This window comes from Protobothrops mucrosquamatus, unplaced genomic scaffold (assembly GCF_001527695.2).
Source record: "Protobothrops mucrosquamatus isolate PMUCROS unplaced genomic scaffold, P.Mucros_1.0 scaffold_190, whole genome shotgun sequence".
Taxonomy (NCBI): domain Eukaryota; kingdom Metazoa; phylum Chordata; class Lepidosauria; order Squamata; family Viperidae; genus Protobothrops; species Protobothrops mucrosquamatus.
In genome coordinates, this window is record NW_015386266.1 from 59,225 (window position 1) to 85,326 (window position 26,102).

Genomic DNA, 26,102 nt, shown 5'->3' on the forward strand with positions numbered 1-26,102 from the left:
CACGCACGCAGGCAGGGGAGGCAGGAGAAAGTTAACTACCGGTGTAAGGACTATAATTAAGGCACAGCCCAATCGCCTGGGACCGGTGACGAGGTCCAGAAGCCGGGCGCAGATGATGGATGGCGTATAAAAGAGACTCTCTCATGGACTGGCACGTAACCCTGACGAAGTCGGAAGGAGTCCGACGAAAGCTTGGTGTTTTTATACAATTATATTTACTTACTGTATATCTGTATATATATGTACAGACAATTTAGAATACATAATGGAAAAAAGAGTGCTGAAAGTTAACAAGGTTGATACTATATGGTATAAACTATTACAGAATCTATTTGTTCTGCTTCAGATGCTGCAAAGCCTCCTCCCAGAAGGTAAGAAACAAAATTGGTCGTGGAGAGGATATGTAGCATCCAAGACAATACTGCAGACCCTGGTCAAGCAGCTTATATGCTATGTCTGGATAGAAAGAAGTGAACCTCCAATAATCTTTTATGCCATCCTCACCATTTCTGCACATCCTTCCTGTCCGAAACCTCTTCTCATGACACAGAAAATGCAGACACTGCTGTTTCCCCAGTGTCTCACAAGCTAACCTGCTCATCAGCCGCACAGCCAAAAACTTGATACTACTACCTTGCATAAAAGTATCTCCTAATTTTAATGTACATGTGATGTATGCTTTAGTATATAGCAGGAAATATGTAGGAGGCAGTCGGGAAGAGTGTAACCTCATAGGGGTTACATGGGGAACGAAGAGAATATTTTGGGTTGGAACTTTAGAGAGAACCAAGTTTTGATAGCTTCTCTCCCTGCTTATTGCAATAAATGAAACAAAAGGCCTTTACTGTGTCTTGGCTGGTCATTGGTCAGGCGAGCTTGCCTCTGGTCACAAAGGAAAGTAGCCAGAAGCACATAACAATTTCATATACCTGGGGAAAATGATGGTAGTTTATTGATTGTCCTTGCATATTTTTCTTGTCATCAGACTTCAGTATTCTAAAATTTGTGAAGGAAAAGAGATTTATATCAGCTGGACTAAATCAATCCTGATGATTTAATGAATATCTTTCTGATCCTAATATTCCTTTACTTGAATTGATTGAATGAATGAGGGAGGGGGTAATAATTATACTGACACATCACTTGTTGGATGTTTATGAAGTGAATGAAACAGGGAGCAAACTTTGATGTTTACTCTGACACCCTTTATATACCAGAACATATACAAAGTTTTAATGATATTCAGTAGCAAATACGTTTCATGTGAAATAACATATTTTTAAAAAACATAATCTAATATAAGCTAATACATGACTGAAGAATGCTCTCATTCAAAACAAAATGTTGAAACACTAATGTGATTTTGAAACTTGTATGTAACAATATTCAAAATTATGAGGAATTTCAAATGATTTTGGTGGTTACTTTCCTTATTGTTTCCTAGAGAAGATACGTATGTATGATAGGATTCCTTTCCAACATAAGTTATCAACATTAAACCTGTACTACCTGAATATAATACAACATAGAATCTGTACTATCATTTAAAATTTCAATGATAATATATATTTTTTTACATTAGGGACTTTAGGAAGAAAGGGAAGATTATGTAAATCAACACGAAAAAAATCAAATTTATCTTAACCTAACAGAAAAATTCTGAAAGCGGTAGGGTTGCCAGGTGTCCACTATTTGAGTGGACAGTCCACTTTTTTCACATTATGTTCACTATTTTTTTTCACAAAATAGTGGACATTTTTTTTATTCAAAAGCTTTATGATGAAATGGTACGTACAGTCTACTTTTTTTTACTACTTAAACCCCCCCCCCGCTTGTCTGCTATTTTTTGGAAGCAGACCTGGCAACCCTAGAAAGCGGTTGGGATGAATATGGAGCCACACCAACTTAGGCAACCTCAAGAACTTTAACATTTGAGAGGAGACTTTTTTCTGGCAAGAAAAACCAAAACTTCCACTTTATGCAAGGAGAACCAATAAAATAAAAATATATTATTCCTGTGCAAGTTTGCACAAAATACAACTAAAAACATGAAATATTCTGTTTCTGCTGAGGCCAAATTTGTGTGTGATTTCTTCACAATACTCTCAACATAATTTTAAGATGAACTAAAATAAGATTATGCTGATTCTAGACTTTTAAGAATTTTTTACACAAAAACATGGGGAGAATAAAAAAAATCAAACAAATGCAGCAAATAAAAAAACTTATTCCTACTCTCCACATCTCTATAATGTATGCACATAACAAAACACCAAATGGGGATAGAAATAATCTTTATTTAGCCAAATTGAAAGGAGGGAAGAAAGAAAGTGGGTGCAATTAGAAAGGAATAAGAAACTGAAATGTATTTACATTCCCCTGACAGGAATGTGAATGATGTCCATTTTACAATAGCTTGTAAAAAAATGCCATTTCCAGCAAGTACTAATCAACCCCCTTAGTGTCAACACAAGCTTGCTCTGTTAGTTCAGCTTCTGTTCTGCGTCAGGGCAGTGGGAAGGCCAGAGCTCAGCAGGCATGCTTGGGCAGGATTGTCACATGCTCCTGTTCCCCACCTCCTATGATGTCCAATGATTCCAGTCTGCTCAGGCGCTCCTGGCTTCTTCCAAGGACCTCTTCTAGCTGTCCACTGAGTGCCTGGATCTTTTCTAGTTCTAGTTGAAGGATCTGTTCTTGTCTGGAGTTGGTGAGACCACGCACAAAAGCAAGGAGATTAGGACAAAATGTACCAACTTGTTCTGAACACAATATGAATCCTACAAATTGTAACAATAACATCACTACTATACTGACAGGAAGAAAAGAGTGGAAGCTCCCCAATCCTATCCAGCACTGTGAACAACAATCTTTTTTAGATATGCAGTGAGTAATAGGAAAACATATTCCAATCTTTTTTTGCAACTAGAAAAGGATAATAAATTATTTTCCTCACCTGTCAGGATGAGCATGACACTTCACCAAACTGCAATAGAGTTGCTTTTCTACTTTCAGAGTTTCATTCAGCTTCTTCTTCTCTGCTATTACGCCCTCCAACATCACCAGTAACTGCAACATGAGGAGTCCACTTCAATTGGCAATAAATGTTGATTTTATTGCTTATATTTAAGCTTACTACAAGTTCCCTATTGGTTCTGGTGACTGCCTGGACTAGTCACTGCAGTTTTCTTGTCAGGTTTTTAAAGTGGTTTACCATTGTTTTCCTCCTGGGAATGAGAGAGAGGGACTGGCCCAGAGTCATCCAGCTCACTTTATGCTTAAAATAGGAAACACTCATAATGTCTAGCCTGATGCTTTAACTGCTATACCAAACTTCCTCTCAATGTATCTCAGCAATACCATAAAAATAAAAATAACACAATTTACAGAATCCCATTTCCTTTGAACAAAAGCAGGACAAAAGCTTAAGTCATGATAGCTTGAATTCATTATATGACACCTTTTAAATCATACCTGCTGCCTCTTGTTTCCTATGGCTTCCTGTCCCTGTGATTTCATTTTTGCTACCTTTTCCTGAAGCATCAAAACTTCTTGAGTAAGTCGTTCAATTGCTGGTATTTCTTCAGGGTCAATCAATTGCATCTGCAAGTCCTGAAAAAGAACAAGAATGTTTCCTGGAGAATTAAAGAACAAGAATGTTTCCTGGAGAATTAAAGAAAGCAACTTGGTGTTATAGAACTTGCATCTTGACAGAGGAAAACAACATTGCTCAAAACTTGAATGATATAATTAATTTTCAAAAAAGAAGCTTTCAAATTAAAAAACTAGCACAGGTCTGGGATTAAAGACAAAACAAAAAGGTCTGTTTTATATTAAACATCCTACTGCTTATAACTATATATAATATATTGGTATTAAAAATGTAAACTTTCTACTTTCTGGAACAAAGGCAAAGAAACAGGAAATCAATACAATTTGCTCACTATTACAAACACCGTAAAATCTGCAGAAAGACAAACCTGAAAATATTTTTGTAAGCAATCTAACCTAGACTCATCCCCAGCAGTCTGCGCCTGTCTTCAACAGTGAAAAGATACAGGGCAGAAAACATCCTGCAGCCAAGAAGGCTCCACACACATTTGCATAACTCAGGTGACCCTGAGGACACAGGTAAAGGCCTCAATGATTCTCTAAAACAGTGGTTCTCAACCTTCCTAATGCCGCGACCCTTTAATACAGTTCCTCATGTTGTGGTGACCCCCAACCCCCCATCCAGCTGGCCGGGGGGTGGTGGTATCAAAAACTTGACCAAAAAAAAAAAAAAGGAAAAAATGGTAAAGTATAGGTAGTCCTTGACTTACAACAATTCGCTTAGTGACTGTTTGAAGTTACAACAGCACTGAAAAAGCGAATTATGATCATTTTTCACACTTATGATTGTTGCAGCATCCCCAGGGTCATGTGATTTACATTTGGATGCTTGACAACTGATTCATACTTATGACGTTCAGTGTCCCAGGGTCACGTGATCAATTGCCAGGGGGCGTGGCCAGCTGATCACTGAGGTTGCAGAGTGCCTGTGGGGGTGAATCTGTGGGTCTCTGGGATGGGACTGGGGTGGGTGCCAGCCTTCCTTCCCTCCCTTTCTCTCCCCTTGTCCCTTCCTTCCTTCTTTCCTTCCTTTCCTTCACCTCCCTTAGTCTCTTCCTCCTTCCCTCCCTCTTTCCCATTGTCCCTTCCTTCTTTCCTTCCTTCCTTTCCTTCACCTCCTTCTTAGTCTCTTCCTCCTTCTCTCCCTCTCTCCCATTGTCCCTTCCTTCCTTCTTTCCTTCCTTTCCTTCACCTCCCTTAGTCTCTTCCTCCTTCCCTCCCTCTTTCCCATTGTCCCTTCCTTCTTTCCTTCCTTTCCTTCCCCTCCTTCTTAGTCTCTTCCTCCTTCTCTCCCTCTCTCCCATTGTCCCTTCCTTCCTTCTTTCCTTCCNCCTCCTTCTTAGTCTCTTCCTCCTTCCCTCCCTCTCCCATTGTCCCTTCCTTCCTTCCTTCCTTCCTTCCTTCCTTCCTTCCTTCCTTCCTTCCCTCTTTGTCCCTTCCTTCCTTCCCTCCCTCCCATTGTTCCTTCCTTCCTTCCCTCTCTCATTGTCCCTTACTTCCCTCCCTCTTCGTCCCTTCCTTTCTCTTCCCCTCTGTGCCCAGGAAGGGACAAGGGGAGGGGGACAGGCTGCCAGCGTGGCTGGCGACTTTGCTGAAGGTGGCCATGGCGACATGCCAAACCTGCCTGTGCACAGGCAGAGGAGCGCTCCGCCCAGCTCACTTGCTCAGCTTCGCAGGAAAATATGCCGCTTGCTAAGTTAGCAGAAGCGCCAGGATCAGCCCCGGGCTACAGCTGATTCGCGCTTCTGCTAAATTAGCAAGCAACATGTTTTCCAGCAAAGCTCGAGCAAGTTTGCTGGGCAGGAGCGCAGGACAGCTGCTACAGCTGATCTGCTTCTGGGCTGCTCAGAGGAAGTGTGGATCAGCTGTAGAGGCTCGCCCCGATCCTGGACAAGAGGGAAGGAAGGAAGGACGGAAGGGCCAAGGGGAGAGAGGGAGGGAAGGAGGGACAAAGAGGGAGGTGAAGGAAAAAAAGGAAGGAAGGAAGGAAGGAAGGAAGGGACAATGGGAGAGGCAGGGAAGGAGGAAGAGACCAAGAGGGAGGGAAAGAAAGGAAGTTCCAGCCAGCAGAGGCTTGGCAGCCAGGCTGCCGAGGAACAGAAGAGCGCAAAGCCAAGGAGAAGAAGGTGGCAGTTTCCTCCCAAAGGGGGCTCCTTTTCTCTACCCCTTCCCTGGGCTTGTGGGGAATTTCTCGTCACCAATGCTGATAGGTGCTCCTTTGAGCCTGCCGCAAGCTTTCTCGCCCCCTTTGCTTCTCCCCCCCCCCCCCGCTTTCGTGAGGATTGTGGTGCCCTTGGGAAGCCGATCGTGCTTTGAACCTTAGGAGAGGAGGAGGAGTCCCTTCCTCCTTCCCTCCCTCTCTCCCTGTCAAGCCCCGGTGGGCTCGACATGAACGGGCGGGGGAGGACAGGCGGGGTGGCAAAGGAGACCGGCGGCTGTCGCCAGACCTCCTGGCTGACAAGCACAAGTTCGGGGGTCACCAGCTGACGGGTGCAGGAGTTGGTTGCTGCAGCGGCCTCCCCTTCGCTGACCTGTGTGCACGAGAAGAAGTCAATCCGGTTGCTGCACAATGAGTCCCTGGGGAGGGCGGGGCCTTGCTCTGCGCCTGCGCTCTTCATGCACCCCCTGCAGGGCACATTTGGTAGAGTTCGTGCAGACTGCCGCCAAGCAGCATATTTTCCACAAACAAGTGAGGTGGAGCGGAGTGGGAGAGGGAGGCGCCGCCGCGGGGGGGTAAAGAGAAGGCGGTTGACAAGCCCTGCCTAAGACCATCGGAAATATGTGTTTTCCGATGGTCTTAGGCAACCCGTGAAAGGCTCGTGCGACCCCCAAAAGGGTCGCAACCCACAGGTTGAGAACCGCTGCTCTAAAAGAAAGCAAATGAACTGCTGTCTGCAAGGATGATAAATCCTTTCATTTCCCACCATCCAGTCAGAGCTGAATAAGCTTCTTGGATGAGAAGTGAAACATCTTCAAAGAAAAACAAGAAAGTCCAGTTGCCTCCTGAAACAGCACCTTTGGGACAACTATGACCTGGATGACTGAGAATCTTCATAAACATTCAACTAACCTTAATTAGTTCTTCTTTGATCTGGGTACTTCTAGTAAGAGATTCAATATCAGAGGATTGAACTTGCAGCTCCTCCTCTTGGGAAGCCACCACAGACTGAAGAGCAGAGAGTTTCACCTAAGGGGTTGAGATGGGAGAAAAAAAATGAAGACAATTTTGTACCCAAAAATCTCAAAATCCCTTGATAGTGACAGACCAACCATTTGGTACAATGATCTTTTCTATAATGGAATTTTGGATCCTATGGTCTAATAGGATCTAATAGTCCAGAACAATCTTCCTTTGATTAGAAGAATAGGTGTTAGGCATTAAACACTATTTTAACCAAGCTAAAAATTGAGCTGCAAATTCCATTGTTCTATGGGTCTCATAAAAGGAGGAGAATGGCTGGGAAAAAGTGCTCCATAAAAAACAAAACAATTTATGACTACGGAAAATTAAAACCAAACTATGGAATAAAGTCACTTCCTAGAAGTATGGAACCCAATAAAGTTGAAAGCTGACCCAGTTTCAAATGTATAGCCACCACAATGCCCCCAAGGTCATTCATACTTGAGGGTGAGAAGCAGACCCCTCCACCCCCACAACACTCAGGGGGGCTGGCTGTTTCATGCCCCACTGTGGAACCTTCCGAGGTGTTTAGTGCTTCTTTGGCAAGGAGGCTTTTTATTGTGCTGCTGGGCTTCTTTCCCTGGCCTCCCTGGGCTCATGCTGCAGCACCTCTGTAAGTTGCAGGTGGCCTGCACTGGGCCTCCCAATACCACCTAAGACACCTGTACTTTGCTTAATGACCCATGTATTCCTTTAACGGTTGCATCAGCGAGAGCAGGATGTGGGTGCCGTTAAGTGATACCATGTCTTTTAGCAGCCATCACCACTTGTGACTGTAGGGGACAACTGTAGTTACAGTCATATCTTAGGATTACCTGTACAACTAGTAAATTGTTTTATGTGTTAAAAGTGGTCTGTAGATATTTCAGGATTCCTCAAACTTACCGTGCTTTCTCTTTCTTTTTGTGTCAACAATTCAAGTTTCTCTTTTGCTTTAGTAAGTTCCCTCTCAAGTCTAGCAGTTGTTTGCAAATCATCTGAAGAGAAAGTAAAGGAATCTTAGACAAATAGTATATAACAGATGGATCAGACTATTCAGAAATTGTTTATGGACCAACCTTTATCCCTCCTGGGTTTACTGCTATCTCTGTTAGAAATCATGGCTGGGATGTTCATGCTAAAATCTTCTTGCCTTGGTGCCTTAGAATAAAAATAAAATGTGCATACTTATTTTACTAAAGACAAGTGATTGGCACAAGCAGGGGGCACAGCTGTTAACTGTGGGCTGGCCAAATTTTGATCACTTGACCACAGGGGTCCTGCTAACATCAAGAACTAATTGTAAGCCCATTTTTTTCAGCCTAATTGTAACTTTGAACAATCACTGAATGAACTGACATACAGGACTACTGTAAAGTTGATTTTGTATACTTTATTCTTAATAAGCTCATGCCATTTCCAAATAATTAATGTACTGTTTCAACTGTCCATAACCCAACCACTTATTAGCCTATTCTAGAAAGGTTTCCTTTATTGATTGAAGATGACAGACCTACATAGCATTTCCCCCTTTTCAAAGATGGACCTATTACTATGCAAATCACCAATTCTACATAAATTCTGAAGAGCAACAATGTTGAATAGTTACTCAAAACCTTTGCTTAGATGCAGAATTCTATTTTAAAATACCATTTGTTTAGCCCTTGCCACTCTTTCCTTTCAGTTCATAACAAAACTACTGCTCTTGCCTCTTGCCATCTGTGGCTTGCCTGATATTCATCTGCCTAACTGTACTGTCTCATAAACCCAAATACTCTTACTTCAGTAGAGCCCTCTTGTTGTACAAACTGAACAATAGAAGACTCCATCTTCTGATGAAGAATTTGGCTAATCAGTTGCTGATTCAGGATTAGCAGCTCAGAATTCTTCTCTAGAAGAACCTGTGCAATCTTCTTGGAATATATCTAATTATACAACAAAGCCAGGAGAGAGAAAGGCAAGCATTAATAAATGAATCACACAATAAAAATGTTCAATATTATATTTACATACATATCTATACTTATTGACCAGACAAATACAATTTATTCCCAATTTTACAGAAAAATGTACAAATATTTTTGAGCATCACTAATTTAAAAGAAAAATTAAAATTATTAGGAAACCAAAAATCAGCAGTCAAAAACAAAATTTTGAACACTTAGAAAAAATAAGAGAAGCAAAAAGGCCGAATATATTTATTTTAATATATGTTTTGATTTCATTACAGAAAAGACCCTGAACTTATGCCTCATGATCAAATCAGCAACATAAAAGAATTTATTTAGAATGGGTACTTTAGTCACGGCATCTTTCTTGAGAGATGATGAAAATACACTATCACGGCATTTACCACCTTCTTCATTCAGGCAGATGGAAAGAAGAAAAGCAATATCTGATAGCCCTTGTTTCTCAAGTTTTTTTTTTTTTTTTTTACTAATCTTCAGTTCATAAAAAAGCATTTTTATAAAAAGTAAATAAAATAACATCAAATTCCCATTTAGCAAGAACAGATTTTTAGAATGATAGCCAGACTATGGATCTGTGGACATTCCACCGGAAGGCTACTTGGGATACCTCTGCTGAATATTCCAGGAATAGGATAATGGTGAAATTTCATTAAGAACAAGATTCTTAGTTTCATTGTGATTTTATTGTATCTGGCTCCTCAACCAATGAATAAGTTTTCTTAAGATCCAAACAAGAATATAAATATGGCTGGATGGCCATCTATAGAGGAAGATGTAGTACTAGGCAGGAAGTAAACTAGATCAGTGGTTCTCAACCTTTCTAATGCCGCGACCCCTTAATACAGTTCCTCATGTTGTGGTGACCCCCAACCATAAAATTATTTTCGTTGCTACTTCATAACTGTAATTTTGCTACTGTTATGAATCGTAATGTAAATATCTGATATGCAGGGTGTATTTTCATTTATGTTCATGAATTGAACATAATTAAAGCATAGTGATTAATCACAAAAACAATATAGCAATGCTCGCTGGAGAAGCTTACTCTTCCTTGCTCAAAAATGTTGGGAAGGAGGGAAGGGGAAGGAAGGAAGGAAGATTGAAGGGGAAAGGAAGGAGATGGAGAAGGAAGGAGATTGAAGGGGGAAGGAAGGAAGGAAGGAAGGAAGGAAGGAAGGAAGGAAGGAAGGAAGGAGAGATTGAAGGGGAAGGGATGGAGGTGGAGAGAAGGGAGGAAGATTGAAGGGGAAAGGAAGGAGATGGAGAAGGAAGGAGTTTGAAGGGGGAAGGAAGGAAGGAGAGAGAGATTGAAGGGGAAGGGATGGAGATGGAGATGGAGATGGAAGGAAGGAAGGAAGATTGAAGGGGAAAGGAATGAGATGGAGAAGCAAGGAGATTGAGGGGGAAAGAAAGGAAGGAAGGAAGGAAGGAAGGAAGGAAGGAAGGAAGGAAGGAAGGAAGGAAGGAAGGAAGGAAGGAAGGAAGGAGAGATTGAAAGGGAAGGGAAGGAGAAGGAAGGAAGGAAGGATGGATTGATCTTTGGAAAGTCATGTTTTTCCAGATGGTGATGAACTGCAACTCCCAGCATTCCCCACTCTTCCACAGTGCTTTTTAGGGCTGCTGGGGATGGTAGTCCAGTAAGGTCTGGAGACACACACAGATGCCCTCCGCTGGCGAGGGAGGCGGGCCGGGCGGCAAGGGGGAGGCTCCGGCACGGTGCGGAGGGCGGCCGGGCAACCAGGAGGCGTGGGGATCGGCTCGGCGCCGCAGCTCAGCCAGCAGCAGCAGCGAGGGGGAACAACTTTCATCCTTATCAGACCCGGTTCCCTTCTGGTCGACCCCCAAATTATCTTTCCTCTCTTTCTCTTTCCTCTTTCTTCTCTTTCCTCGCTCTCTCCCTCTTTCCTCTCTCTTTCCCTCTTTCCTATTTTTCTCTTTCCTCTCTCTATTTCTCTCTCCCTCTCAAAGATCCTTAAAATCTCTCCCTCTAAAAGATCCTTAAAATCCTTAAAAGTTATGCTTGGGCGGAAGACTTTTTCTTTTACAGATGGAGTGGGTGGGCCCGACATTCGCGGGCAGGCAGGACCACACCCGCCGAGCTGTCACCTCCCCACCGCCCTCCACGCCAGCCGGCTCTGTCGCCGGACCTCCCAGCTGACGGGCGCAGGTCTGGGGGTCGCCAGCTGACGCTTTGGCCGGTGCGGAGGGCAAAGGGGAGGCCGCCGCAGCGCCGAACTCCTGCGCCCGTCAGCTGGGAGGTCTGGCGACGGAGCCGGCTGGCGTGGAGGGCGATGGGGAGGCGGCGGCTCGGTGGGCGGGGTCCTGCCTGCCCATGAATGTCGGGCCCACCCGCCCCATCTGTAAAAGAAAAAGTCTTCCACCCAAGCATAACTTTTAAGGATCTTTGAGAGGGAGAGAGAACGCCAGCAGTTCTGTGCCACGGAGGCTTGAGACACGGAGGCATGGGACGCGGAGCGGCGCGGCGCCATGGGAGGCGGCAGGACAGGGGGAGGGGTTACCTGCATCCTGCCAGCCGAATTCTGGAAGCCTGCCTGAATGAAGAATTTTAGGGGGTGTTGAAAGCGAGATTAAGGCCATAGATGGCTGCGTAAGCTGTAAGGAGAGTGGAAGGGAGGCGAATTTGGGGTGGAGCAGAAAACGGGCGGAAGGCCAGGCCCCACGTACGCCAGCTACCCTCCCAGCGCCCACCGTTGCCCCGCTAGTCTTACCTTGGCCACCGCCCGTTCGGTGCGGCGGCAGGCAGGCCCAGGCGCTCCTGGGCGGCCCTCCCACCCCTGGCCCTCTTTTACTTACATTTAATAGTTGCTCAGCAGGGAGGGTTGGAAACTTCCAGAAAGCTCGCCTTAGCTGCAGACAACTTGCAGCAACGTTTGCCGACTAGGACTTTTGGCGGGCTCAGCAGGGCAGAGACAGCCTGGACAATTCCTATTGGCTTTTGAAAGCCAATAGAATTAGACTCTATTCAAGAGAGTCTATTCTATTGGCGTTCGAAACCCAATCTATTGGCTTTCGAACGCCAATAGAATAGACTCTCTTGAATAGAGTCTATTCTATTGGCTTTCAAAAGCCAATAGAATAAGAGGGAGTAGCACAGCTCATGGAAAAGGGGAAAAAAACAAAAAAAAAATGTTGGACTGCGTTTCATAAGGATTCTATGAGGAAAAACTCCAGGACTTTGGCAACCCCTATGAAATGGTCGATCGACCCCAAAAGGGGTCGCGACCCACAGGTTGAGAACCGCTGAACTAGATGATCTGTAAGTTTCCTTTCACCCTTTCCTTCTGTGATTCTATGATCAGACTGATTTTTTCACTCACAGTGTCCCACTTACATAACTTTGCTGTTCTCTAGTATTCCATGCTTGAAGTAACTCCTCAAGCTCAACCACTGGGTCTACAACTTGCCGGCTCTTGTCCCTTAGGAATTCTTTTATGATCTGATCTTTTTGCTGAAGGTGAAGGTGCAGGGCTTCCACGATGTCCCTTTGTCCAGGCTCCAGATTGCAGAGCAGTGTTGCTGAAAGGGTCTAAGACAAGAAAGATAAGCCTGGAGAAGATCAGCCTTCTATCCCCTACATGACTTTTTTACCTTTGCGGAACTGGGGTGGGCTGCCAGTTTGACACTCCTACCCTACAGCTTTGTTCCTGCCCTAACTGGAAAACATTAATAGCAATGTTCCATCAGCAGCATACTCAATAAAGATAGCAAAATGCCTAAGCCATATGCACCATTGGTTTTGCACCATTGCAAAAAACTACTTAAGAAAATGGGATAGTATGTCTTATGCATCCCAGCCACTGTGCTCTAAATCTTAAAATGACATAATTGTTCTCTCAAGTCTTGAATTGTTGATTCCTGTCTCTTCAGCTTCTTTCCTAACAAGCTGAACCACAAGTCTTACCTCTACTTCTTTGTTTCTGTCATGAAGCTTCTGGATAAATCCTTCTTGTTCAGATTGCCACTTCTGAGATTTTGCTTCTATATTCTTGATCAGCCATTGCAAATTCTGGTTTGCTGCTAACAGCTTCTCCAGTTCCAGGTCCTTGGCTTTCAGCAAGCTCTCTAGACACTGTGAACAACAAGAACAAGAAATAGCTCAAGATAAGACAAATCAGTATTAATTCCAACCCTTTTTTACAGTTTTAAAGCCAATCATATTAGGATAAAAGATAAATTATCCATGAAGCAAACATGCTCCACCCACCCAAGCTGAAATTCTATTTCTTACAGTAGAAGAAGGGAATTTAATGCCTCCAGCTATTTTGGATTGCAACTTCTGCAATCCCCAACCGCTACATTGGCTGGCATTCATGGCACTTCAGTCCAAAATAATTAGGAACGCTAGATTGTCTTCCCTAACTTACCAAGTTTTATTCAATCTTAGATCAGAAACAGAATAACAGAGTTGGAAGGGACCTTGGAGGTTTTCTAGTCCAATCCTATGCCCTTTCAGACAAATGGTTGTCCAAAGATAATTTATATATAGTAAAAAAAGGAATTTTATGTAGTATTGAGATCTTACAAAATGTCACAGTCAGGATAGGCATGCCAGGATAGATAAACCATTGGCCTGCTAACTTACCTATATAAAACCAATCTAAAAATTAAATATTAGGTGTGAACTTCTTTGATTCACCTTCAAGCCATGGTTGCCAAAAACAATTGCATTTTAGTTTCAATGTCACTAATTGTTAAAAAACTATGGCCTGTAATGTAACCAGAGCAACTATCCTTATGGTAGCAATTTACCTGGATAGTAGCTTTGTTGCCGGAAATAACTTGGTGTAGACCTTTCAGATCACGATTTTGTTCTTTTATGGACAAATAAAGCTGGTTCATTTCCTGTTCTTTATCTTCAAGTGCAGAGAACTTCTCCCCTATTGCTTGCTATAACAGAATCCCCCCCCGAAAGTATTGCATGAATAACAAGAGGCAAAAAGTTAAATACTCAGACGGGGGGTCTTGCTGCAACTGCAACTTAAATAAGCTTTATTTTTTCTTGGGTTTCCATAATAGCAGTGCAGCTCAAGGAAAATATGTATTTAGCTTAAGGGAACACTGACATGAGAAGGTTGCAAATATGTATTTTCTTGGGATCAAGCAGCTAGCATTCAAGCTGCAGTTTCCTTAAGGCAGCATTGGCAGGTGCAGTAAACATGTGCATACCCAGCAGTACTTTTTCCATTTTGAATCTGACTTACATATTTCTAAATTAGAGAAAAACAAAACTCACTTAATTAAAAAAAATAAGTTGACATTGTCAGCCGGATCTCCAGTGGATTTTCGAGGCTTGCTGCTATCAGCTGCCATTGAAATGGGGAGGAGGGTTTAGGTATTTGTGGTGGGAAAAGGGTTGGTGTGTGAGTGTGTCTCCTGGGAATTGGAAGGGAGGTTTTTACTCATGAGCTATGGCACTACTGAGTGAGTTAGTTTACACTTCTCCAAGGCCAACTCTACTGAGACTCCGGAGGCAAGAAACACCTGTGGAGGACCTGTTTCCCATAACATCTTACTGGACGTTGATTGGACTCTTTGTGCTGGGCTCTGGGGGGAGGGATTTGGGATGTTTTGCTATGTGTAACTTGCACATGGTTTTGCCTCGGATCCTGCGTGCTTTCCCTGCTATCAGTTCTTTCTTAGTAAAAGTACCTCTTCCCTAAATCAGTGGAGTTGAGGATTTTCTTTCTTAGGATTTGAACAGAGGCAATCTTGACATTAGGCAAGATCTGGTTTACCGGCCAACTTCGAGACTGTAGTCTACTGTGGGGGCCGAGCACCCAATGTCCACTCACAGGAGCAATCAGGAAAAGACTGGAGTATGGGAGTGACTCCTCTGAGGTTGCGCCACATTCGAGATGAAGCGGAGTGGCTGGAGGAGCTGGAGCTTGATGAGGAACCTATCTGAGCCAGATGGTCGCTGGGCAGAGGGCGGCCGGAGGACCCTGAAGACCATCCACTGGGGGTGACTTTTACCCAGAGGGCACTGAAGACCCCGCAGAGCGGACAGGAGAGAAGGGGAGTGAGACAAAGTTCCTCTGTCTGACTCAGACCACGAAGACCTCATGCTGAGCCACACATTGTTATCTGCTGTAGGAGGTGATCAAGAATCAGAGGGTCAGGGAAACCCTCGCCCAGATGACCACCCAATAGGCCCGCAATGATGATGGCCAGGAGGAACTGGGAACTCTGACCCCTCCGGAGGAGAGTGATATTGACTCTGACAATGACCCCCTAGCAAGTCAGCATGTAATCCTGATATTAGTGGTGTCCTCCTCGGGCACCCAGGGAAGGATGTTGACCCTTGGACACAGGGTGCACCAGATGTGTGGTCAGCCCAGAGATGATAGAAAAATTGAGACTGAGAAGGCTGAGGGTGCCTATAGCCTTTTGCCAACTGGATGGGCCGGTGGCGGGGGTAGCCCATTTTGTGACTGAGCATGTGGAAATGAGAATGGGGAGCCACAAAGAGACTGAGTTTTATAGTGGCACCTGGGATGGAGAGGCCCCTCTGCTTGGACTGATGTGGCTCCACAAGTGGAACCCTCATGTGAATTGGAGGAGGGGGCTCCTAAAAATCTAGCCTCAACCAACGGAAGGAGGGGAAAGGACCCACCTCCTGAAGTCAAAAGAATCAAGGTGGCAAGGGAATTGGTGGCTGCTGTGCAGGAGCACCAAAAGGGAGAGGAAAAAATTCCAGAATCCAGCTGGCTATATCTAGAGTGGCGGCCTCAGTATTGTTCCGGGAGAAGAGAGATAGCTTATAATAATTCAGGTCACAGTAGCACCTGATTTACCTCTTTCAAGATAGCTTCTGGCCAGGATTTTGTTCCAATGTCAGAACTGCGCCAGGAGAAGCATGACTTACTCCTTGGTGGAGTGGATCGAGCAACTTCAAAATACCTGGCCAGTGACATGTAAAGCATTCAAAGATGTGCATCAAGCCCACAAGAAACAAGCTGATAAAAAGAGAGCTAAATCAAAAGAATTTAAAGTGGGTGATAGAGTGTATTTGTCCACTAAGTATTTACAGACTACCCAAAAATCAAAGAAACTGGGGCCAAAATATGTGGGTCTATTCACCATTGTTAAAATAGTCAACCCAGTTACTGTGCAACTGGATCTACCAAAAAGTCTTAAACGAATCTATCCTGTGTTTCATTGCAGTTTGCTTAAGTCTAGAATTATGTCTCCTCTTCGCCCTGCTCAGCCAACTCCTCCAACACCTATTCTTATAGAAGGGGAACAACATTTTGAAATCAAAGAAATCTTAGATGCCAGGAAACTTAAAGGGAAAATACAATACTTAGTGGCTTGGAAGCATTTCCCTTCTCTGCAGTCTGAATGGGTGGATGCTCAAAATGTTCGAGCCCCTAGGTTCCTTCAAATGTTTCACAGAAATTATCTGGACAAGCCCAAGTAAAAATTATGTTCCCTAATATTTAACTGATGTTGGTTACACTGTATTTCCCATGCTATTTTTGTATTTTGAATTGTTTTTCTTTTGTAGGGCTAAAGCCCCTGTTGAAGGAGGGCTGAATGTCAGCCGGATCTCCAGTGGTTTTTCGAGGCTTGCTTACTATGGGCTGCCATGGAAACAGGGAGGGATGGGCTTAGGTATTTGGGGCGGGAAGAGTGCTGACTCCTAGGAATTGGAAGGGAGGTTTTTACTTATGAGCTATGGCACCACTGAGTGAGTTAGTTTACACTTCTCCAAGGCCAACTCTCCTGAGACTCCAGAGGGAAGAAACATCTGCAGAGGAGCTGTTTCCCATAACATCTTACTGGCTGTTGATTGGACTCTTTGTGCTGGACCCTGGGGGGAGGGATTTGGGATGATTTGCTATGTGTAACTTGTGTGCAGTTTTGCTTCAGATCTTGCCTGCTTTCGCTGCTATCAGTTCTTTCTAGTAAAAATACCTCTTCTCTAAATCAATGGAGCTGGGGATTTTCTTTCTTAGGATTTGAATGGAGGCAGTCCGGTATCACACATAGAAAGGAAAGGAGTACACTGCCTCAAAGTCTATCCCAAACTTAAACAAAAATTAACAATCAAGAGATTTTCCTAGAAGTTTCTGCAAGTACCTCCAGGGCAGCATCTTTGTCTTTAATTAGTTGCTGCAATTTCTGTACCATTTTATCAGCTATTGTAGAATTTTTGTCCAAATCCTGATAATACGCAAAGAGATCCTTAGATTCCTAGGAAAACAGAAGACATATCAGAATAATCAATAATCTATATGAAAATGTATACATTTTTTTTCTATTAGAAAGAACCAGGAGTATCTAGTGACTTCCCTATAGCCTGTTCAGGGTCTAATACATTTTCCCCAAGATGTAATACAAAATTTGTATTTTCTCTATAAAGTATAAAAAAAACAGTGATTATTTTTACTGTTAACAGTTTCAATTTGTAATTGACTGAATTGTTTTACTAGTTTTACATATTTCTGTGGAAAATTAGGGAATTTCCATTTTGAAAAGATGCATACACATAAAACAAATAATTTTATGTTTCGCTATACTTGTTAAAATACAATGGAAAATTCAGTTCTTCCCATTTCCCCCAGTTTTGCAGAATATATTTTAGAGTACTTCAAACTTCCATTTTAGATTAATTACCCTAATAGAGTAATTGTCAAGCTATGAACCCTACTGCCTTTAGGACCACTGTAGTGCTGCTAGTTTGCCAACAGTTATGGGAAAGGGGGAAGGAAGAGTTTGGGATTCACAGGTGTTCCCTGTCAGCGTGAGAGCCAAAACTGTTGAGAGAAGGTTTTGACAGACCAAAGTTTCTTCTCATAACAATTGCTGGAAGATTTATTGGACAATGTGATCTGAACCATCAGAGAGGGGAGAGAAAGTTTTACTCCATTAATAATCTGTTTCCTGACACTGCTTCAGAGTTAGTAGGTTTCATTCTACCTTGCCGGGTTGATCATGCCTAATAAGGTTAACATTGGAGTTCACAATGCCTCTGGTGTTTTTCTTAGTTGGGCTTTTCAGCTGGAATATGACACTAAGCTAACTCTCCAAAATTTCCTAAATTAAGAGGTCCTGAGCCCCTACACCCTTCTGAAAGCCTCCAGAGGGGTGGTGAAGACTCAGGCGAAGATACCTGAAACGGAGAAGCTGGCTGGAACCAGGTCGGGATTGACCAGTGGGATTCTGGCTGGGGCCAAAAGCAGCATTGTGACGCTACTGGCCTTGACACGTCCTAAGGAGTGAGTTGAATGTGAAGAGCCGACCCTGGCCCTGGAATGGACAGGTGGAGCAGTGACATTCAACCGGCCCGAGTTGGAAAAGTGGTGAGAGGAGTTACGGAGAAACACTGAAGCCGAATTCTCATTGTACTGCCCTCAGTCCGAATGGGGCAGAGAGCCGGAGTAATGGGAGCGAGAGACCTCGGAATGTACAGCCCCCAAGGAGCGCTACTTGCCAAGATGCGGCAGCCAGTCAGTGAAGCAACTGAAGCAGAAGTTTAGCAGCCTAGAAGTTCGTGGAAAAGAGCCAGTCCCACGGCTGGATCCTAGACCCCGAAGGAGTTCGGCCCCACTTCTGGCAATAGGAACAACTCTTTCGCCCCAGCACTCGGCAGGAGCAGCAGCTGCGGTGGCTGGGAGAGCTGTCAGCCCACAGCCAGGGCCATCTCCCCAGCCTAGTCCCAGTCCGGGGCAGAGAGCCTGCAGTCCGCCGCTGGCACCTGCTACTCAATCTGAGAGAACAGACTGGCAACCACCACTGGGTCCTAAGTATGGAATTTGCCCGTGGATGTACCCATATGGTGAGGGCTGGATGCCAAGACCCGAGCCAGCACCAAGGCCATCTCTGCCCCCACTGCTGAGGGCAACATTTGACAGGAACCCTGAGAAATTGGTGTTCTTCCTCAATCAAGTCTGGATCCACCTTGACCGACATGGAGAAGATTACCCTGACAACAAGGACGAGGGTAGATGTCGTAGTGGTCAAGCTCAAAGAGAAGGTGGCGGAATGGGTGACAATTCTCCATGGTGAAGGCGCTCCTGAGCTAGCAGACCCAGACACATTTCTCGGTGGCCTCAGAGACCAATTTGGGGACCCCGCACAGATCCAGTGGGTGACAGTAAAGGTTCAGAAAATCAAGCAGGGGAGTATACCTGTGACTGAATGTATTCGAGACTTCAGGAGGATTGCAGGGAGGCTGAGGCACTGCCCAGAGCAGCTCTTGACCCAATATTTCTGATAAGGGCTGAGCTGTGTCCTATTTCACATATGCCTGGCCCAAGAGATCCCAAATTGGTTTAGTGACTGGTACCAGCTAGTCACCAGGGTAGAGCTAGACCTGGCGGTGTACAAGGATTGCGGGAGCTTCGGACCGCAATCGAACTAGAACCAGAAGAGGAACACGTTGGGGAAAAAACAGCCAGTGGCAGCATCCCTGGTGCCTGCAGGGCTGTCCGACCAGGGACACAGAGCAGCAATGTGCCCAGCACTGACCCCTCAGATGGCTTCCGCGGCTCTGAACCCCTCAAAGCCAAAGAAGCCACCAAAGAAAGGGAAGGAGAAATCACGAGCAGCAACCCATGTCATTGAGATCTCCCCTCCAGAGTACAAAGGGGATGGAATTCCGACTGAAGAGGGGCTGCTGATGACCCTTTACGACGATGAGAACGAGGGAGAAGAGGACCCGATGGTGAATGCATCTGTCAACCACCTTGACGTTAGGGTACACATCAAGGCATCCCACTCGGGGGTGAGGGGGATGGTTAAGGCCCTCGTAGACTCTGGCTGTTCCCGTTGTCTAATTAGTCAAGCCGCAGTGCACAGGCTAGGACTACATGTGAGGAAGCTCAAGAAACATGTGAAGTTTGAACAGGTTGATGGCATGCTGATAGGAGGCAAGGCTGCTTCCCATGTGATGGAGCTGGTGCAACTAGGTTGGGAGACCACCAAGAGACTATTTGTTTTATGGTTGCCCCAAAGATGGCAGAGGACATGATCCTGGGCCTGGCTCAGTTAGGCAAGTGGGGGGCCTGGATTTATTGGGAGAAAGCCTCAAGGTGAATGATTATGAGGAAGCAGGCCCTGAGCTCCCCTGACAAAGGAAACAAGCAGCCCAAAAAGGAAGGGAGACAAGGAAAACCCCCGATCGCAGCAAGGGAGCATCGGAGGAGCGGGAGGAGCAGCAATCCATCCTGAGGGAGTATCAAGACCTGATAGAGGTGTTTAGTGAGAAAGAGTGAGACGTCCTGTCCTCTCACCGCCCCAGGGACTGTGCTATCAAGATCATGATCAGGGCAAAACTTCCTAAGCCAAAGATGTACTTCATGACTCAGAGGGAGATGAAGGAGCTGAGAGAGTACTATATATTGAAAAAAAATTAGCAAGGGGATTTATCCAGGCAGCAAAATCCTGAATGGCGGCCCCAGTACTATTTAAAGAAAAGAAAGATGGGTTGTTGAGATTATGCATTGATTTTCGTGGGATCAACAGCGTATGCTGGAGAACATGTACCCTCTCCCTCTTATGAAGGATATACTAGGCCATTTAGCCAAAGGAAAAGTCTTTACGAAATTGGACCTGAGGGAGATGTACTACTGAGTGAGGATTAAGGAAGGTGATGAGCGGAAGACAGCCTTCAACTGCCCCCTTGGTAGCTACCAATTCAAAGTTATGCCATTTGGACTATAAGGAGCACCTGAAGTATTCACGCAACTCATAAATGAGGTGCTGCATGAACATCTTTATAAGGGGGTTTTAGTGTATCTTGACGATATCCTCATTTATACTGAGACCATGAATGAGCACGTGAAACTCGTATGACAAGTATTAAAAAAGTTATTGGGCGCTAAGCTGTATGCCAAGCTGTCAAAGTGCAAGTTTCACAAATCCAGATTGGATTACTTGGGTTATCATGTGTCATGAGAGAGGACAGAGATGGACCCGGGGAAGATGAAGTCCATCTTGGAAAGGCAGGCTCCTTGCACCTGCAAGCAGTTGCAGAGTTTCCTGGGATTTGCAAATTTTTACTGGCAATTCATCCCCTATTTCGCTACAATCGCCTTACCAATCACTGAGTTGTTGAAAACTGGAAAAAGGGGGGGGAGAAGCCCTGGCCAAATCAGTGCCTGAACTGGACTCTGGAGTGCCAAGTGACATTCAAAAAATTGAAGGGGCTATTCGCTGCTGAACCCATGCTAAACCACCCAAACCCTGAAGAACCTTTCATGATCCAAGAAGATGCCAGCACCGTGGCTGTGGGAGCTGTCCTCCTCCAGCGCAATGGGGAAGAGAACTTACAGCCGTGCATGTACACATTTCGCAAACTAAACAAAATGGAATAGAGATGGGCGATGTGGGAGAAAGAGGCTTTTGAGGTGCAGTGGGCACTACTAAATTAGAGGCAATTCCTGGAGGGAAGCAAAGCTCCCTTTGAAGTGTGGACTGACCATAAAAAAGTATGAATGGATCTGCAGAATGAGCTAACGTAATAGTCAATAGTACCTGCATTGCTATGTCAAATATCAGCAAACTGGTCAGAGCGTTTGCTGTTTGCAGAAGTGGCGTATAACAATGCAGTGCACAGTATTACTGGTTTCACTCTATTTAAGCCACTCTAGCCACAGGGGTGGAGTTCGTGCCCATTCCAGAGTGCCCACAACACCACCTTAAGTGACTGGGTGGGTTCTTTCCAAAGGGTTTGGAGCGATGTGAAGAAAACTTTGAATAAGGCAGCCAAAAGCCAGAAAAAATAAGGAGATAAGAAATGAGCTCCACAGGAGACATTCCGTGTAGGAGATAAAGTATACTTGTCTACCAAGTATCTTAAGTTGGGACAAAGTTGCAAGAAGTTAGGGACAAGGTTCATAGGTCCTTTCGCTATCGTAAAAATCATAAACACAGTGACTGTAGAATTAAAACATAAACCCAGTAATAGTAGAATTAAAACTATCGAGGCTATTACCCATGCTTCCCTGAAAGTAAGGCCTATCCCCAAAATAAGCCCTAGCTTGGTTTTGGGGGGTGGGCCTAATATAAGCCCTACCCCAAAATAAGCCCTAGTTTGGGGGCAGGGCATACACCTAAAAATCAAGCTAGGGCGGGGATGGGGGGTGTGGAGCTGCCCCATGCGCTCCACACCCAAGTACCTTGCAGCCAGGCCTCTCCTTGACGACCCACTTCTTCTGCGGCATCTTCTGCAGCCAGGCCTGCATTTCTCAGTCAGAGGCCTTTCCAAGAAGGCCACTGCAGCCGAGAATCGAGCTATGGATTCAATCCATAGCTCGGTTCTGCAAGACCTCTACAGCTGAGAACCAAACTATGGATTGAATCCACAGCTTGGTACTCAGCTGCAGAGGCCTTCTGGAAAGACCTGACTACAAAATACAGGCCAGAATGCAGGTGTAGAATGAAGCTGCTCCTTCGACCACAGAAGAAGTGGACTGGTTGGGCGAGGCTGTCGGTGCTGGAGGTGAGTATAAAAGACATCCCTGAAGATAAGACCTGGTGCCTCTTTTGGAGGCAAAAAAAAAAAAAAGACCAAGTCTTATTTTCGAGGAAACACGGTAGGTAAAGTGCACCAGTGTTCCATTGCAGCTTACTGAAACCACACAGGGGATCCACAATGAGACCAGTAGGGGAAGCAGCCCCCACCCCAATAGTGGTGGAAGGGAAAACACACTATGAGGTCAAGCAGATCCTCAATTCTAGAATCCACAAGGGAAAGTTGCAGTACTTAATCCAACGGGAGGGTTTTACTCTTTTAATTATCTGTTTCCCGACATTGCTTCAGAGTTAGTAGCTTTCATTCTACTTTGCTGGATTGATCATACCTAATAAAGTTAATATTGGAGTTCATAATGCCTCTGGTGTTTTTCTTAGTTGGGTTTTTCAGCTGGAATATGACAGTAATTGGATATTAACATATTATTCCTGTCTCTAATTATAATTTGTAAATAAGGTAAAAAGCCAGTCTGTATTTGCCAGTCTGTAACTGAACTCTGAAGCTCAATTCTTTTTTTAGAACTGATATTGCCATTTATCATATTCCAGTACCTGATACAGAGGCAGAGTACATACTATGTATATGGCTGGAAAGATCTTACCTTCTAGCAAACAAAAAAAAGTGATTTAGGAGGCTATTCTTCAAGTTCAATAGAATAGGATCCACAAAAAAAGCTCTTGGGCATTTATTGATTATAGTTTTTAATTATTCAAACTTTTTTTCACATCTTCTCTCCTGCCACTCTAAGCTCCTAGGATGGCTTTAAAAACCCATCCCTGTCTGATCCTTACCTGTAGAAGCTGTTCTTTGCAAGCTAGACTGTATGTCAAATCCTTAATTTTCTGGTCTTGTCTGTGCAGCCTCAACAATGTTCCCTTTTCTAAAGTATAACATTGCATGTTCTTGTTCTGTAGATTTGTTTTTAACTGCTGAAGAGTAGCAAAGAATTCCTAAAAGAAACAAGTCCCATTAGCTTTGAAGCAAATTAGGAAAAGAAAATCCTTTGACGCAAATTAGGAAAAGAAAATCCACATGACAAATAACAGAAAAATTGAGTTAAGTTTAGGGGCTGATACATTTAATTACAGCCCAAAATGAAACAGAAATATTTAAATCAAAATAAGGGAGAAACAGAAAATTATACTACTTGCCTTTTTCTTTTTCTAGTTAGAAGAGAAATTATTTTCCTGGAAAGGAATTCAAACTTGCACACATCATACACACAGTAGCCTTTTTTCAGGATAAATTAAAATTATCATTGAAAGTCAGAAATGCCCCAAACCCATTGGATAATATTAGTTTCAACCAATAATTTAAACAACATGGCTAAGTTGAATATAGCTGAATAAATGACCTGAGCATTGAAACACATTTTGATGTGGTAAAATGTTTTCATAAATGTAGACTGCCTTGCCATCTCCTGAAGATAAAATTTCTCATACTGGTTTAAGGTAGTGTTCTGAAAGTCATGTCATTTTATCTTCTCCTAAAGATTTGTTGGGCCTTTACTACTCTGTACCTACTACATGCGCTAACAATGCCTTTTTTTAACCATGATCTTATGATATGCCTAGCTGACAACTTTGATTCCTAATTAAATTCCTAACTAGGTTTCTGACGTGCCTAGCTGACAACTTTGATATATAAAAGACAGAGGAGGGAACTAAAGGAATAGCTATACTGGAGTTAATTCTTACTAATAGGGATAAGATTATTGAGGGAGTAGAAGTTATAGGAACTTTAGGGGAGAATGACTATTTCACCATCATGCAACTATATGTAACTAAATCAAGTCAGACTAATGTTTTGGACCATGGATCCCAACCCCGGGCACCAGCCCATTACTGGGCCATGAGCTTTTGCAACCGGGCCACAGAAGCGGCGGGCAAGCACATGCACGCATCCCCACTTACTCAAGCAGTGAATAAGCATGTGTGAGCATGCTCCATTTGCGTGAACGGCAGGCGGTATACCCGCCACTCGCCCAAATGGAGCTGTGCATTTGCTTGCTGGCTGTTCATGTGGAACCATCCCCTCCCCCTCCCACTGGTCCGCAAAGCCAGAAAGTTGGTGAACTCTGTTTTAGTCTTTCAGAGAGCTGATACAACAAGCTGAGAAAGAGATTAGGAAGGATTGCATGGATGGATATCCTAAAAGGAAGAACATTTCAAGATGCTTGGGAAGTCCTGAAAAATGAGATAATGAAGGTCCAAGCAAAAACAATATCACAGACAAAAACATCAGACGAGACCATTATGGTTGCATAACATGCTGTCTGAAAAATTAAAGGAAAAAGGTTAAATATAAAAGAGGTACACACAACTAAAACAGAATACCAATAAATAGTCTGAATCTGCAAGGTCAGAAAAGCTAAGGTCCAGAATCAGCTAAAACTATTGCCAATAATAATAATGTTTCTTTCAATATGTAAGAAACAAGAAGAAAGTCAAGGAAACTATTGGTCCACTAATAGAAGTAAATGGTAAGAAAGTAACAGGCAGCAGGGAGAAAGCAGAACTGCTTAATTCTTTCTTTGCATCTGTTTTTATGCAAAAAGAAGAAATAGCCCAACCTATCCAAAGCAATACTGAGGGAGATAAAACAGGTACATAAGACAAAATAGACAAGGAATTAATAAGAGAACACCTATCCACCCTCGATAAGTACAAAACATCTGGGTCAGATAGTTTACATCCAGGGTAAGTAGCTGGCAGATGTAATTTGCCAATGAATATAATCTTTTAAGGCTCATGTAACACAGGAGAAATAACAGAGGACTAGAAAAGAGTTAATGTGCTTCCAATCTACAAACAAAGGAGAAAAATGGATCCAGGGATCCTGGAAAAGTTAATCAAATGAGGATTTGTGAGCACCTGAGAGACAAAGAAGGTGATTACTAGAAACCAGTGTGGAATTGTTATAAACAGATCATGCCAAACAAATGTTATTGCCTTTTTTTGATAAAATAACTAAATTAGTGGATTAGCGAAATGCTGTGCTAGATAGTATACTTGGACTTCAGCAAGGTTTTTGACAAAGTAGACCACAACCTACTTCTTTGTAAGATAGAATAATATGGGATGGTCAGAACCACCACCAGATGGATTAGCAATTGGCTGACCAATCATACTCAGCAGTTCAATAGGATACCCCAATAGAAGTGGAACTCATTGCTTATCATCAAACTGGGTGGAATTGCTAACACTTTGGAAGATAGACTCAATATCCAGAAGGACCTTGACAGACTTGAACACTGGTCCCTATGCAGTTCAGTGGAGAGAAAACCAAGGTCCTTAAACAGAAAAAACCAAATACACAAGTATAGAACAGGCAGTACCTAGGTCAACAGTAGCAACTGTGAGAGAGATCTAGGTGTCCTAGTAGTCCACCACTTAAGTATGAGCCAGCAGTGTATTGCAGCTGCCAAAAAAGCCAATGCAGTCCTAGGCTGCATCAACAGAGGGATAGTACCATGGCAATGAGAAATGATAGTACTGCTTTACAGTGCACTGGTGAGACCGTATTTAGAATACTGTGTCCAGTTCAGAAATGTTTTTGGACAGCGGTGGCTCATGGCTTCAGAACGGAAATGAGCGTTGTCCCCTATAGTCGGCAACAAACAGAGGAGTAAAATCTGCAGGGACTCCTTTCTTTTCCTTTCTCTAACTGGGAGGATTATGCACTGACAATATGGTTCATGTTTCTCTCCTCTGATTGTGATATAGATGATTCAGAAAAGGTATCTTTCACCTTTATTGCTAAACCAATTATTCAAAAAGCATACCTTATTATGTCTCCAAGCTGCTTCTTTTTGTAGTTGTTCTTCTTGCAACGCTGTCTCTAGAAAGTGGCTGGTCCTTTT

The 26,102-nt window shown here is 43.7% G+C and overlaps 1 protein-coding gene across 1 annotated transcript in view; it reads right to left on the reverse strand.

Moving 5' to 3' along the window:
- The window catches only part of PDE4DIP (phosphodiesterase 4D interacting protein), a gene marked incomplete in the record, with an annotated part of 236,640 nt that overhangs the window by 51,858 nt on the left and 158,680 nt on the right, over nucleotides 1–26,102 (reverse strand). The window contains 13 exon segments of the mRNA XM_015824438.1: nucleotides 2,577–2,698; nucleotides 2,954–3,066; nucleotides 3,472–3,609; nucleotides 6,680–6,796; nucleotides 7,676–7,767; nucleotides 7,849–7,930; nucleotides 8,551–8,694; nucleotides 12,092–12,286; nucleotides 12,662–12,829; nucleotides 13,510–13,647; nucleotides 16,843–16,956; nucleotides 23,032–23,190; nucleotides 26,025–26,102. Of these exon segments, the coding sequence (XP_015679924.1) occupies nucleotides 2,577–2,698; nucleotides 2,954–3,066; nucleotides 3,472–3,609; nucleotides 6,680–6,796; nucleotides 7,676–7,767; nucleotides 7,849–7,930; nucleotides 8,551–8,694; nucleotides 12,092–12,286; nucleotides 12,662–12,829; nucleotides 13,510–13,647; nucleotides 16,843–16,956; nucleotides 23,032–23,190; nucleotides 26,025–26,102 (1,660 nt within the window).